This window comes from Bombina bombina, chromosome 3 (assembly GCF_027579735.1).
Source record: "Bombina bombina isolate aBomBom1 chromosome 3, aBomBom1.pri, whole genome shotgun sequence".
In the NCBI taxonomy this organism is placed as follows: Eukaryota; Metazoa; Chordata; class Amphibia; order Anura; family Bombinatoridae; genus Bombina; species Bombina bombina.
The window spans coordinates 1,239,044,584-1,239,057,718 of NC_069501.1; the positions used below are offsets into that span (position 1 = coordinate 1,239,044,584).

Sequence of the window (13,135 nt, forward strand, 5' to 3'; positions counted from 1 at the left end):
ATATATTATGTATCAATATACTAAATTCCCTACCACATGAACTATTGAACTTCTGAATAGTATTTCTTAAAGTGACATAAAACCAAAAAACATTCTTTCCATCTAAAAGGGAGGAGAGTCCACGGCTTCATTCATTACTGTTGGGAATTAATAACCTGGCCACCAGGAGGAGGCAAAGACACCCCAGCCAAAGGCTTAAATACCTCCCCCACTTCCCTCATCCCCCAGTCATTCTTTGCCTTTCGTCACAGGAGGATGGCAGAGAAGTGCCGAAGATCAGAGTAGTACTCTTCGCATTGGGACTGGAGTTTTAAGTAGTCCTGTCAGCCTCTCAGTGAGAGCCTGGGCAAAAGTTAGAGTCCGGAGATGCAGGGAGAGTCTTTCTGCGAAACCATCCCGACTCATATTAATAGCTCCACAAGCAATCAGCGTTGCTGAGTTTCGCTGCCTGCTTTCTGCACTCAAATCCATGTCAGGAGCGAGGCTACTAACGTGTCACACTTGAAGGGCCGTGTTCCTGTTCCACGGCGTAGATTCTGGTAAGATTGTTTCATTTTTATTACATAATGATAACATGGAAGACAGGGTCACAGTGTGACGCCTTTTATCGTTACAGAATCAAGGGTTAATATTCCTGGAAGGGGGATTATTGAACCCCCTGTTCAATACATGATATTGTTTATTGTGTAATTGCTACGTTATGTGCGAGATGAGGCTCTGGCAATATTGGAACTTTCAGGTTACTTGCGGGAGTATTGCGCAGGTTTTTTTGGCACGCTTCTCCTTAGTGCAGGGGCGGTCCTGCCAGGCATTCCATGTGACCGGGTGTGGCTATTTCTCTTCCTCTGATCAGCGACACAGGAGACAAAATGGTTTCTGTAGTCCGGGTCCTAGGAGGTGGTGAGTGCCCCGGCCGTTGGAGGTATAAAGGTGCCTTATTATTAAATCTAGTCCGTAATAAAAGTGCAAGCTATGGAGGACTCTGACGCATTAGAGGGTTCACCCTCATTAACAAAGTCTCATTCCTGTTGTTATTGTGAGGAGGTTCTGGTAGATCAGCCTGCTCAACTGTGTTCCACATGCCTTGAGAATTTGTGACATCTAAGTGTAAAAGGATGTTTAGCACTACTGAGCCGTCCACCTCTGAGGGTTCTTCATCCCGTGAGGTGCGTTCCCTGCATTCATCTCCAATTGCACATGCAGCACCCTGGGGTCCAACCGTTACTCCTTCGGGAGAGATTTGTTGGCCGTCAGACTTTGCGGACCAACTGGAATCGGCGGTTTCGAAAGAGATCCATGCCTTACCATATTCTGCTAAGGGCAAGCATAGGGTGTATCTTGGCGGCCCGGCCCAGGGGTTGTCTACGCCGATGGATATCCCGGAGGCACTATATGATGACGAGAACCACTCTGACTCTTCAGAGGAGGCTCCTTCTGTGTCGGAGTCCGTGTCATCTAAACCTCCGATTGCGGAGGAGCCTGATTTTAGATTTAGGATGGAGAATTTGCGCTTTTTGCTGAGGCAGGTTCTTGCTACTCTGGAGGTTCCGGAGCCTAAGATTCCGGAGGAACCTTCGATTCCTAAGCTTGATAAGGTGTACGAGGACAGGGTAATACCTCACTTTCCCGGTTCCTGTTAAGATGGCTAATATTATTAAGAACGAATGGCAGCGATTAGGTTCTTCCTTTTCCCCTTCTTCATTTAAGAAACTGTTCCCCGTTCCGGACTCTCAGCTTCAGCTGTGGGAGACCGTTCCTATGGTGGATGGTGCTTTCTCCACGCTCGCGAAGCAGACAACTATTCCCCTCGAAGATAGTTGGTCGTTTAAAGAGCCCATGGATAATAAGCTGGAAAACATGTTAAGGAAGATGTTTCAGCACACAGGGTTTGTTTTTCAGCCAGCAGCAGCCGTCGCTGCGGTAGCTGGAGCTGCAACATATTGGTGTGAATCCCTGTGTGAAATGGTCAAGGAGGAGACTTCCATTGACGAGATACAGGATAAGATTAAGGCACTGAAGGTTACCAATTCTTTCATATGTGATGCCAATATGCAAATTATTAGCCTGAATGCTAAGGTGTCAGGTTTTTCAGTTTTAGCTTGCAGGGCTCTGTGGCTAAAGTCTTAGTCTGCGGACATGACCTCTAAGTTGAGGCTGCTGTCCCTGCCTTTTCAAGGAAAGATTCTGTTCAGTCCAGGATTGGATTCGATCATATCCATGGTTACGGGAGGCAAGAGAGTTTTCCTACTGCAGGTGTCATGGATTCTCACTATTGCTGCCTATCCCTTTACGCTTCCCTCATAAATTCCCATGATCCTCTGTTCTTTGCCAATTAATGAAGATTTGGAGAAGTAAAAGGTTCACAGAACGTTGCTCTCTACCTAAACCTCTTACTGGCTGACTGTTATTACAGTTTAACTCAAGCTCATACTAAGCCTTTCTGGCACTTTACCAATACTAACAACAACTTGTCTGGTTTCACTAAAGACTGAAGCTCAGTCTAATTAAAGGACTTTCCTGTTGATATCCGCTACCAACTCTAAATTGCAAGGTGCAATCCTGTCAAACTTTTCAGCACTAACCATTTGGGCAGACTTTGCCAAGAAACTGTGACCATAACTTTGTGCAGCCGTTATCGTAACTTACTGAAAAACATACCAGACTGCATCGCAATTGCAGCCCAGACTCCGCTCACACAGACCTGCTTGTCAAGGAAATCTGACACCGGATTGGAGAAGCTGTACGCTCAGGTCAGCCCCTAACCTCATACTGCCACGGGATTGGTTCCTATATACACACCTTCCTCTGCCTGTGTCTCAGCACAGCTGCAACACGCTGCTACTAAAAAACGGATTACTCGCTCTCCTTTTGCCATAGAGTACTAACTATTGTAAACATACTGCCAGACAAAGTGTTATATGAACTGTTTGCATATAAAGTAAAAGCACCATTTAACGTGATTCTCAATCAACAGAGGAATATATCTACCTTACCACTTGTTGTCACTACCTCCCAGGACATAGTCTTCCTTCTCCTGTAACCAATTAAACAGGAGAGCAACTTCCAATCTCTTCTTTAGTTATATCCTAATCTGCAGTTGAGATCCAAACAAGGAATACACAAACCTTTTCATATTATCACAGCAGGATAAGAAGGCTAAGCCTAAGGTATCTACTTTTCATCCCTTTCGTGCAGACAAGGCCCAGCGCCAGCAGCCCGCCATGAAAGCGGACCAGTCCAAGGGAATTTGGAAGCCAGCTCAATCTTGGAACAAGTCTAAGCAGAGCAAGAAGCCTGCCGAGACTAAATCGGCATGAAGGGGTGGCCCACCATCGTTCTCCGGACCAATTAGGGGGAAGATTATCTCTCTTCTCAGAAGCCTGGTTGCAGGACGTTCAAGACCCTTGGGTTCTGGAAGTTGTTGCCCAGGGTTACAGGATAGGGTTCAGATCCCATCCGCTCAGGGGCAGATTCCTCCTGTCAAACCTGTCTACAAGACCAGAAAAGAGAGAGGTTTTTCTAGAGTGTGTGAGAGATCTCGCCTCTCTCTGTGTTATCGTACCAGTACCCCAAGCAGAAAGGGGTCTAGGGTACTATTCCAATCTTTTTGTGTTTCCAAAGAAGGAGGGCACGTTACGCCCAATTCTGGACCTAAAGTTTTTGAACCAGTTTATGAGTGTTCCATCATTCAAAATGGAGACAATCAGAGCTATCCTGTTCCTAGTTGAAGAGGGACAGTTCATGACGACTATAGACTTGAAGGACGCTTATCTTCATGTGCCACAGGGACCACTTCAAATTCCTAAGATTTGCGTTTCTGGACCAACACTTCCAGTTTGTGGTTCTTCCTTTTGGTCTGGCGACGGCCCCGAGAGTCTTCACAAAGGTTCTGGGGGCGCTTTTTGCAGTGGCCGGATCCAGAGGCATTGCTGTGGCGCCTTATCTGGACGACATCCTAGTCCAGGCACCGTCGCTCAGTCTCGCAGAGGATCATTCAAGGGCTCTTCTTCTTTTGCTCCAATCTCACGGTTGGAAAATCAACTCAGGAAAGAGTTCCCTGGTTCCCAGCAGCAGGGTGGAGTTCCTGGGCACGATAATAGACTCTATGTCCATGAAAATATTTCTCACAGATCATCGACGCAGAAAGATTGTGTCCTCCTGTCTTGCCCTTCAGTCCTCCTCAAGCCCCTCGGTGGCTCAGTGTATGGAGGTGATCGGACTCATGGTTTCAAGCATAGATGTCAAACCATTCACCAGGTTCCATCTCAGACCTCTTCAATTATGCATGTTGAGACAGTGGAATGACGATCATTCAGATCTATCACAGCAGATATCCATGGATGCTCGGAATCGGGACTCCCTCTCTTGGTGGATCCGTCCAGAGCAACTGTCCATGGGGACATCCTTCTTGAGACTATACTGGGAGATTGTGACCACGGACGCCAGCCTGGTGGGATGGGGAGCTGTTTGGGGTGCCAGGATGGCACAAGGAAAATGGTCCTGGGAGGGGTCTCTCCTTCCGATAAATATTCTGGAACTCTGAGCAATTTACAATGCTCTGAAGGCATGGCCTCCTCTGGGGTCGTTCAGCTTCATCAGATTCCATACCGACAACATTACCTCGGTGGCTTATATCAACCATCAGGGGGGTACGAGGAGCTCCCTAGCAATGAGGGAGGTGTCTCGGATCTTGGAGTGGGCAGAGTCCCACAACTGCTTGCTCTCAGCTATTCACATTCCAGGTGTGGACAACTGGGAAGCGGACTTTCTGCTGTTTTTGGGAGAAAGGTTTTGCAGGCTGTGGTGCCCTCAGATTAGGGTCCGCCTTTTACCCTCCCGGTTTCATTCAGTGTCCTCTACAGCTTGGGTATATGTTCCCAACAGTAATGAATCAAGCGATGTACTCTCCTCCCCTTTAGATGGAAAACATAAATTATGCTTACCTGATAATTTAATTTCCATCGAGGGGAGGAGAGTCCACGGCTCCCGCCCATAGCTCCAATGGGCGGATCAAAATTGAATTTATCTTCTGGAACCATTTATACCCTGATATTTCTCCTACTGTTCCTTGTTCCCTCGGCAGAATGACTGGGGGATGAGGGAAGTGGGGGAGATATTTAAGCCTTTTGCTGGAGTGTCTTTGCCTCCTCCTGGTGGCTAGGTTCTTAATTCCCAATAGTAATGAATGAAGCCGTGGACTCTCCGCCCCTCAATGGAAATGAAATTATCAGGTAAGCATAATTTATGTTTTTATGATTCAGATAGAGAATAAAATTTTAAACAACATTCCACTTTTATTCTAAGTTAGCAAGTTAGCAATGCACATGCATGAGCCAATCACATAAGTCATCTATGTGCAGCCACCAATCAGCGGCTACTGAGCCTATTTAGATATGCTTTTCAATAAAAGATTATAAAGAGAATGAAGCAAATTAGATAATAGAAGTAAACATGTTTCATTTCATTTTAAATTCGATTGTCCAAAAAGAAATGTCCACCAACTATTCTTTCTACCAAACGAATTACACTTTCAGCACATTCGCCCATCTCTAATAGCAGGTAGAAGGGAAATCTGTGCCTTCATTTTAACCAAATGAGAATTTATAGATTGTGAGATTAGACATTAAACATAATCTTATTCTGTGTTATAATAGAAATGCAATTACTTGAGTGAAAAATGATATCTATGTTTTATATCTGTACGCTTATTTTATTTAGGGATTAAGTCATTTAAAATCTTATGCTTCCATTTTGTTCATGCAGTATTCATTTTCTTGTTTGACACTTGTTCAGATATCTAATATATCTAACTCATTGTTATGTAGTCTTATTTGCTTGGTGTCAGGGTTTTTCCTTGTTGTGTTTGCCATGTGCTGCTGGCAGCCATTTTACTCACCTCTCTTCCTGACTTGGTGCATTGTGGGGGATGCTGCTCACTTCCTGCACTTCCTTTTATGGCCAGACTGTTGTGCATCAAACATGTGAGACAGGATGCAGTCTCAGAATTGTGATGTCATCATTTATTATTTAAAGGGCCTCTGTTCAGTATGCTTTGCCTTTGCGTTGTCTCAGACCTGTTTGTTTGTGAGAGTTCCTGTGTATTACCTGGCTGCCTGACGTCCTTCCTGGTTCCTGATCCCTGGCTTGTTCCTGACTCTGCTGTTCTCCTTGTTCCTGATTCCGGCTCGTCTGACTATTCGCTTTGGCTCCTGACTCGGCTTGTCTGACTACCAGCTCTGGTTTTGACTCCTGGCTTGTTATTTGACTTGTGGACATTTTATATTTTTTGCTATTAATAAAGGTGTGATTATTTTTGCACTTCTCGTCTCAGTCTGATTCCTGGCACCCTGACACTTGGTTACAACCTATGATAGGAACAAGCAAGGTGCGTTGGGTTAATTGTCTCCTTCCCTCTCTGTGGGGTATATTCTAATATTTAAAGGGACACTGAACCCAATTTTTTTCTTTTGTGATTCAGATAGAGCATGCAATTTTAAGCAACTTTCTATTTTACTACTATTAGCAAATGTTCTTCATTCTCTTGGTATCTTTATTTGAAAAGGAAGAATGTAAGTTTAGATGCCGGCCCATTTTGGTGAACAACCTGGGTTGTTCTTGCTGATTGGTGGATACATTCATCCACCAATAAACAAGTGCTGTCCAAGGTCCTGGACTTTCTTTTTCAAATAAAGATAGCAAGAGAACGAAGAAAAATTGATAATAGGAGTAAATTATAAAGTTGCTTAAAATTGTATGATCTATCTGAATCACGAAAGAAAAAAAATGTGCTTTTTTATTCGGATATGCACTATAGTATGATGGAGTTGTAAATCTCAAGTATTCTACTGACATTGTATGTCACATTAATATATACTGCAGCAGTTTGCATGCAGTTTATCGTTTATTGCTAAATGTCATTACAAAAAACTATTAAATGGTATGAGATTATAATATAAAATGTTGTAAATGTCTGTAGTTAAAACTGTGCAGTATACTTGCATCATTTATTTTACCCCTTTTCCTGTATTTGAATTTTTTTAAATTTTAGATTTTATAAATTCCAAGCGTTTATAAAGTAATGGGTGCCGCTATGTTTGTACTTGTTTTACCCTCATCTATCTCTCCTACTGAGGACAGTTAAAGACAGATATAAAACAGGCAATAAATGAAACTGTGCAAATAAGTCTGTGTAGAACACAGGATTGTTAAAGTAATTCTATACAGCCTTGTTTGCACAGTTTTTTTATTGCCTGTTTTATATTTGTATCTAATTGTCCTCAGAAAAAGAGATACATATGGGGAACAAGTTTAAACATGGTGGCACCCATTACTTTATTGAAACTACATAAATACATAAAGTAGAAACATAAATAAATACATAAATAAATACATAAATAGAAACTAAACATTTACACTTATATATTAAATATTGAAAAAACTAATATAATTGCAAAAATGCATCTACATATTATTCTAAGGCTAATCTTTGCTTTGAATGCATCATTAGGGATGTGCAGGGATGAAATTTTCGTAATGAATATTCAAGGACATTCGTCTCTCCGAATATTCATTCCCCGCACTATTCGTTTTTTATTTCATTTAAAATGAAAATCGAATTTTCATTAAACATTTACATTCTTTTTGTTAAAACTAATGTAAATGTTTTAAAGCTACAGGTGAAAAGTCTTGGCGCGCTAATAGGAGGCTTAGGATGTTCGGCTCCCATGACCTGCACTAAGTTTAGTGCAGATCCTGGGGGCCGAGCGTGCTAATCCTCCTGTTAGCGCGGCCGGGATCTAGCAAGAAGAGGATCGAGTTAGCGTGCTCTCCATAGCGCATTAAGGTAAGTAAAAAGCCTAATAAAACTATTTAAAGGAAACTAATACTGGTGCATTCATTTGGATATTTGTTTACAAAAACAAATATCTGATTTTCGGTACACATGTACATTCGTCCAAAAACGAATGCACATCTCTATACATAATTATGTCTATTTACTGTTTTATATAATGGCTGGTGCCAGTATGGGAGTGGAATCAACTCAGATGTTTGTCTGTAACTTACCAATGCCTGGATCTAATGTTTGGCATGAGCACTGCTGGCTGTTTGGGATCAATGTTAACTTGGTATTATGTAATGTTAAATAAAACTGTGACCTCCCCTAGACACCTATGCTGAGGTTAGTGTATGGTTCTTTGGGAGCAAGAACAGCTGAGAATGGCTAAAAGTGCCCCATGTGATTGTCCCTTCATGTACCTTGACCCCTCATGGAACATGCAACTCCCCCTCCACTGCTCTGGAGGACTCCCAATTTACCACACCGGCGTGCAGTTTTAAACAACTTTCCAATTTACTTCAGTTTTTTAATTTGCCTTTCTCTCTTGGTATGCTTTATTGAAAAGCATATCTAGGCAGGCTTGAGAGCAACAATAAACTACTGGAAGCTAGCTGCTAATTGATTAGTGCACTTATGCCTCTAGTCAGTTACATGCCTCACAAGGATAAAAACTATTTTCTGCCCTCTTTTCGATGCATCCAAGGGTGTGTCCTTTTAACCTTTTGCCTCCCAGAAGAGGCTACATTAATAAGCAATACATTACAGCCCTCTCGGGGAGCAAGGGGTTAATATCCTATTAACATAAGGCATGTGAGACAGGAACTTGTATTAAAGGAATACAGAAGACTTTGTTTATTTTTATGGTAAGGTAGACAAAAAATGTTTCTAATTATGCATTAACCAGGAATAGCACTGCCTGATAAAAAAAGAAACTGCTATTCACACTTCTTATTCCTTCCGCATTTCATAAGCTGGACTTGAGCACACACAGGCTTCTGTTTCCAGATTCTTAAGGACATAAACTTACAGTCCTGTTTCCTTTTATGGACACCTGGGATTCACAGAATGGATTTCCGCTATAGGCACAAAACCTCAGCTACACTCAAAGTATATGAAATTGAGGTAAATGATTAAAGGGGCGTTACTTTGTATCATGCTCCTTTTAAGAAGACAAAAAAAAGCAAAATCTGTTGCCTAGATTTTTCAAAATGCTGCAAAGTGACCAATCCAGCTACTTGATTAACAGACGGCGTTCTCTTTAAGGCCATTTTTTGTGAGCAGCCTGGCAGTGAAACAGTTAATATGGGAACCACACCTTGCAGTGTGTAATGTTTGCTAATTGCTCTAATTAACTGTTTCTTTGCTGGGCCGTTCATAAAACTACCCTAAGAGGGAACACTAGTAGCCTAGGCTGCAGAATTAGCTTTTTAGCGTGTCTAGGGATCATGAGAAGTGCAATTACACATGAGCAAAGGGGTGTTTATGTTCTTTTAACCCCGTGTTACTCACGCTTAGACCATCAGCTACCTGAGCTTACATACAAAATGCATCAGCCGAGCAGTAAGCTGATAGAAGTAAAAGCCATTTCTTTTTATACCGTAGTGCACTATTTTTACATTTTTTTATTTTTCCAATAAAAGTTTGTTTATTTGTTAACCATGTTGGAGCTGGATAAAGTTATCCTTATTTCTTTCCTTTTTTTTTTATAGATTCCAACTTTATTTATATTTCCAAATGTAAGAAAAGCAAATGAGCAAAAGCAGACATTCTAATCAATAACACAGTATAGCCAAACTTAAAGGGACAGTAAACCATTTGAGATTGTAATGTAAAATGCCTAATTATGCACTGTAAAACAACTTTTTTGTATACTTGCATTATGTATTTCAACCCCTTTGCCTCTAAGTCAAGTCTGAGAATTGGGGATTTCTCAGTTCGGAAAACTGAAAGAGCACATGGCAGCTTTGCAAGCCTAACCCTGCCACATATATGTCCCTAAATTGCACTTTAGCTTATCATTTTTGCTGATGCCAAACAATGGATATTGTGTAAACATAATGACAGTGGCAAGTCCTTTCTTCTTTAGACTCAAGTCTAGATTGGTTCCTCCAAATAAGAAAAATTGTGGGCGGAGTTTGACTATTAAAAAGGAATGGCAGCAAACAAAGTGTTTTATTCTAATATAGTTCAGACTCTGCTGGTATGTTAATTTATTGAAAGACTCCTGGAAATTTTGCAATTAGAAGGTTTTTACTGTCAATTTAAGGCAACAAAAGGAACAAAGTCATTACAATTGGAATCAGGGTCGGAAATATTAGAGGTGCATCCATACAGAGAGCAGCCTTGGATGGTTTTAAGCTTCATTTTTATGATATTAAACAATGCATTTAAGGCAGCAGCATTCTATTTATTTAAAGGGACAGCAAAGTCAAAATTAAACTTTCCTCATTCGGATAGAGCAGCGATTTTAAACAACTTTCCAATTTACTTCTGTTATCAAATTTGCTTTGTTCTTTTGGTATCTTTTATTGAAGAGTAAAACTAGACAGGCTCATAAGAGCTCAGGAGTGTGCACGTGTACTCTATGGCAGCAGTGTTTTGAAACGTTATTTGTAGTTTTGTTATACAATGTTGCAAAGCACTGCTGCCATAGAGTGTTAAAGACACGTGCACACTCCTGAACTCTTATGAGCCTGTCTAGTTTTACTCTTCAATAAAAGATACCAAGAGAACAAAGCAAATTTGATAACAGAAATAAATTGGAGAGTTGTTTAAAAGTGCTGCTCTATCTGAAGGAGGAAAGGTTAATTTTGACTTTGCTGTCCCTTTAACCTGAATGATATGTTTTATATAAGCGCAGCATTTGTCCTACACTCAGAGGGCACAGAAAGTGAAACTATAATAACCAGGCATTTCTCAGAGAGTTTTTCTTGGGGTCGACTCAAACAATACAGAGAGCAAAATATGTGACTGCAAAGTGACCTATGGCAGCTGCCTATATTGCCTAATATGCAGACTTGTTTCACTAATAGCATCAGCTCATGTGTGCTCATCTTATTTTAGTATAAGTTTTACAGTTAAAATAAATGTTATATTTTAAACTTATTATTAAACTATTATTATACAGTGCAGCATCTTTTTGTATATGGATATTATACAGAGTAGAATGTATATTATAATTTATTACTGAATTACATTTGGAGGGGGGCCCTCTGTTGAGTAGGTCCGCTACCGATTGGAATGTACTATATAAACAAACAAGTGTATACTTTCAAGTAATACTCGGCATCAGAAAGTTCTGCTTGGAAGTGACTACTTGCCTTAAATGCTTCACTGTAACTCTGTATATCGTCACTTTTATAACACAAGCTTGGAAGAGTCTTGTTCATATAACAGAAACGGACAATAACCCAATATGGGCCACATTAAGAGTGAATCGCTATTGAGCGCTTTGGCTAGAACATTTTGTGCACATCGGGTTGCGCTGGAATTACGAGTTGAAAGTAAAAAGTTATCGCTCTTGCACTTAGCCGACGCGCACAAAAAGCTGAACTTACCATATCGCTCACGTGATAACATAAAGAAGTCAATGGAGATTCTACTGGTGCGCAAACCCGATCGCATATTCTCTAACAGCTGAAATAATTTTAACCAGTTAGCTGCCTTATTTTCTGAATTATGTTGTAGATTTATATATGCAAATTCTTAATAATTTGCATAGCTTGTATTTGTTCGAATAAAGATAGAAACTTGAGTTACTGACTAGCATTTGGGTTATCAATAGGGTTCAGTGTTAGGGTTAAACCCTTCTATGTCAGAGAAGCTCTGTCTGACATCCATAGGGGTTAACCAGACATTCCTACCATGTAGTAATCTCTCCTGCGACATCCCTGAACAGGTGACATTATTTTTATAGAGGCATCAAGGCTACAACTACTTTGTTAGCTACAATGTTGCAGTGGTAGAGACATTCCTGGCAATAATCCTTTATGGACTATAAAGCTTTATCATTTAAAGGGACATTTTATATTGTGTTTTTAATTACATAGCAGGTTAATAGAAAACAAGTCATCTGAAGTCTAGAAAAGTTACTCTTGAGACACAGAACAAAACTATAAAATAGTATCAATGTTTCTATAGCTGCTTCCAGATATCACCTTAAAGGAGCAGAGTGTATGTTCTGTTTAGACCAGGGGTGTCCGGATGTATTGGCAGTCAAGAGGTTAAACATGTATCCGACTGAGGAATAATGACATTGCCTAAGAGACTGACTCACTTATAATCAAGCAGGCAGATTCCTGGCAAGTTGGCAGCCTATGAAGACCTGAGTTTGGTATTTACAGTGTTGCTTTAACCCCCTAAGCGACCACAGAACATCATTAATAAGAGAGTTACACAAAACTTACCTGAAGCCTCCTGGACTCTCAGAGCTGCTGATTCTCTCTGCTCAGCTGCTGATGTGGGATGAGAGCTGCAGATGTGGATGAGCTGTTTTTCCCAGTGTTTGGGATCCACCCAAAATCCCTCTCTGTTTCTATTGGGCTGAGCTGCTGCACAACAACAAGCCTAGCACGGCCTAGCACTGCCACAAACATCTCTGCACCCCTCCATATGAGCACTCTGTATTGCACTCACACATGTTAATAAAATCATAAACACCAAACACGTAGCACAGCACACAGTTTATATTGCACTCTCACATGTTAATAAAATCATAAACACCACAACACGTAGCACAGCACACAGTTTATATTGCACTCTCACATGTTAATAAAATCATAAACACCAAACACGTAGCACAGCACACAGTTTATATTGCACTCTCACATGTTAATAAAATCATAAACACCAAACACGTAGCACAGCACACAGTTTATATTGCACTCTCACATGTTAATAAAATCATAAACACCAAACACGTAGCACAGCACACAGTTTATATTGCACTCACACATGTTAATACAATCATAAACACCAAACACGTAGCACAGCACACAGTTTATATTGCACTCTCACATGTTAATGAAATCATAAACACCACAACACATAGCACAGCACACAGTTTATATTGCACTCTCACATGTTAATGAAATCATAAACACCACAACACATAGCACAGCACACAGTTTATATTGCACTCTCACATGTTAATAAAATCATAAACAGCACAACACGTAGCACAGCACACAGTTTATATTGCACTCTCACATGTTAATAAAATCATAAACACCACAACACGTAGCACAGCACACAGTTTATATTGCACTCTCACATGTTAATAAAATCATAAACACCACA

General features: G+C 40.8%; 1 protein-coding gene across 3 annotated transcripts in view; it reads right to left on the bottom strand.

Annotated features, from left to right (window-relative positions):
- Window positions 1–13,135, bottom strand: part of LOC128654691 (sialidase-3) — a 50,285-nt gene that overhangs the window by 11,842 nt on the left and 25,308 nt on the right. The window contains exon 1 of one of the 3 annotated variants that reach the window (XM_053708746.1): window positions 12,244–12,319. The exons of 1 other annotated variant lie outside the window; for it this stretch is intronic. Coding sequence is in view for 1 of the 2 variants with exons in the window: in XM_053708745.1 (XP_053564720.1) it covers window positions 5,897–5,918 (22 nt within the window). In the remaining variant the exon portion in view is untranslated. Of the gene's footprint in view, window positions 1–5,896; window positions 5,934–12,243; window positions 12,320–13,135 lie in introns of those variants that run through there. One more of the 3 variants, XM_053708745.1, reaches the window with a different exon arrangement.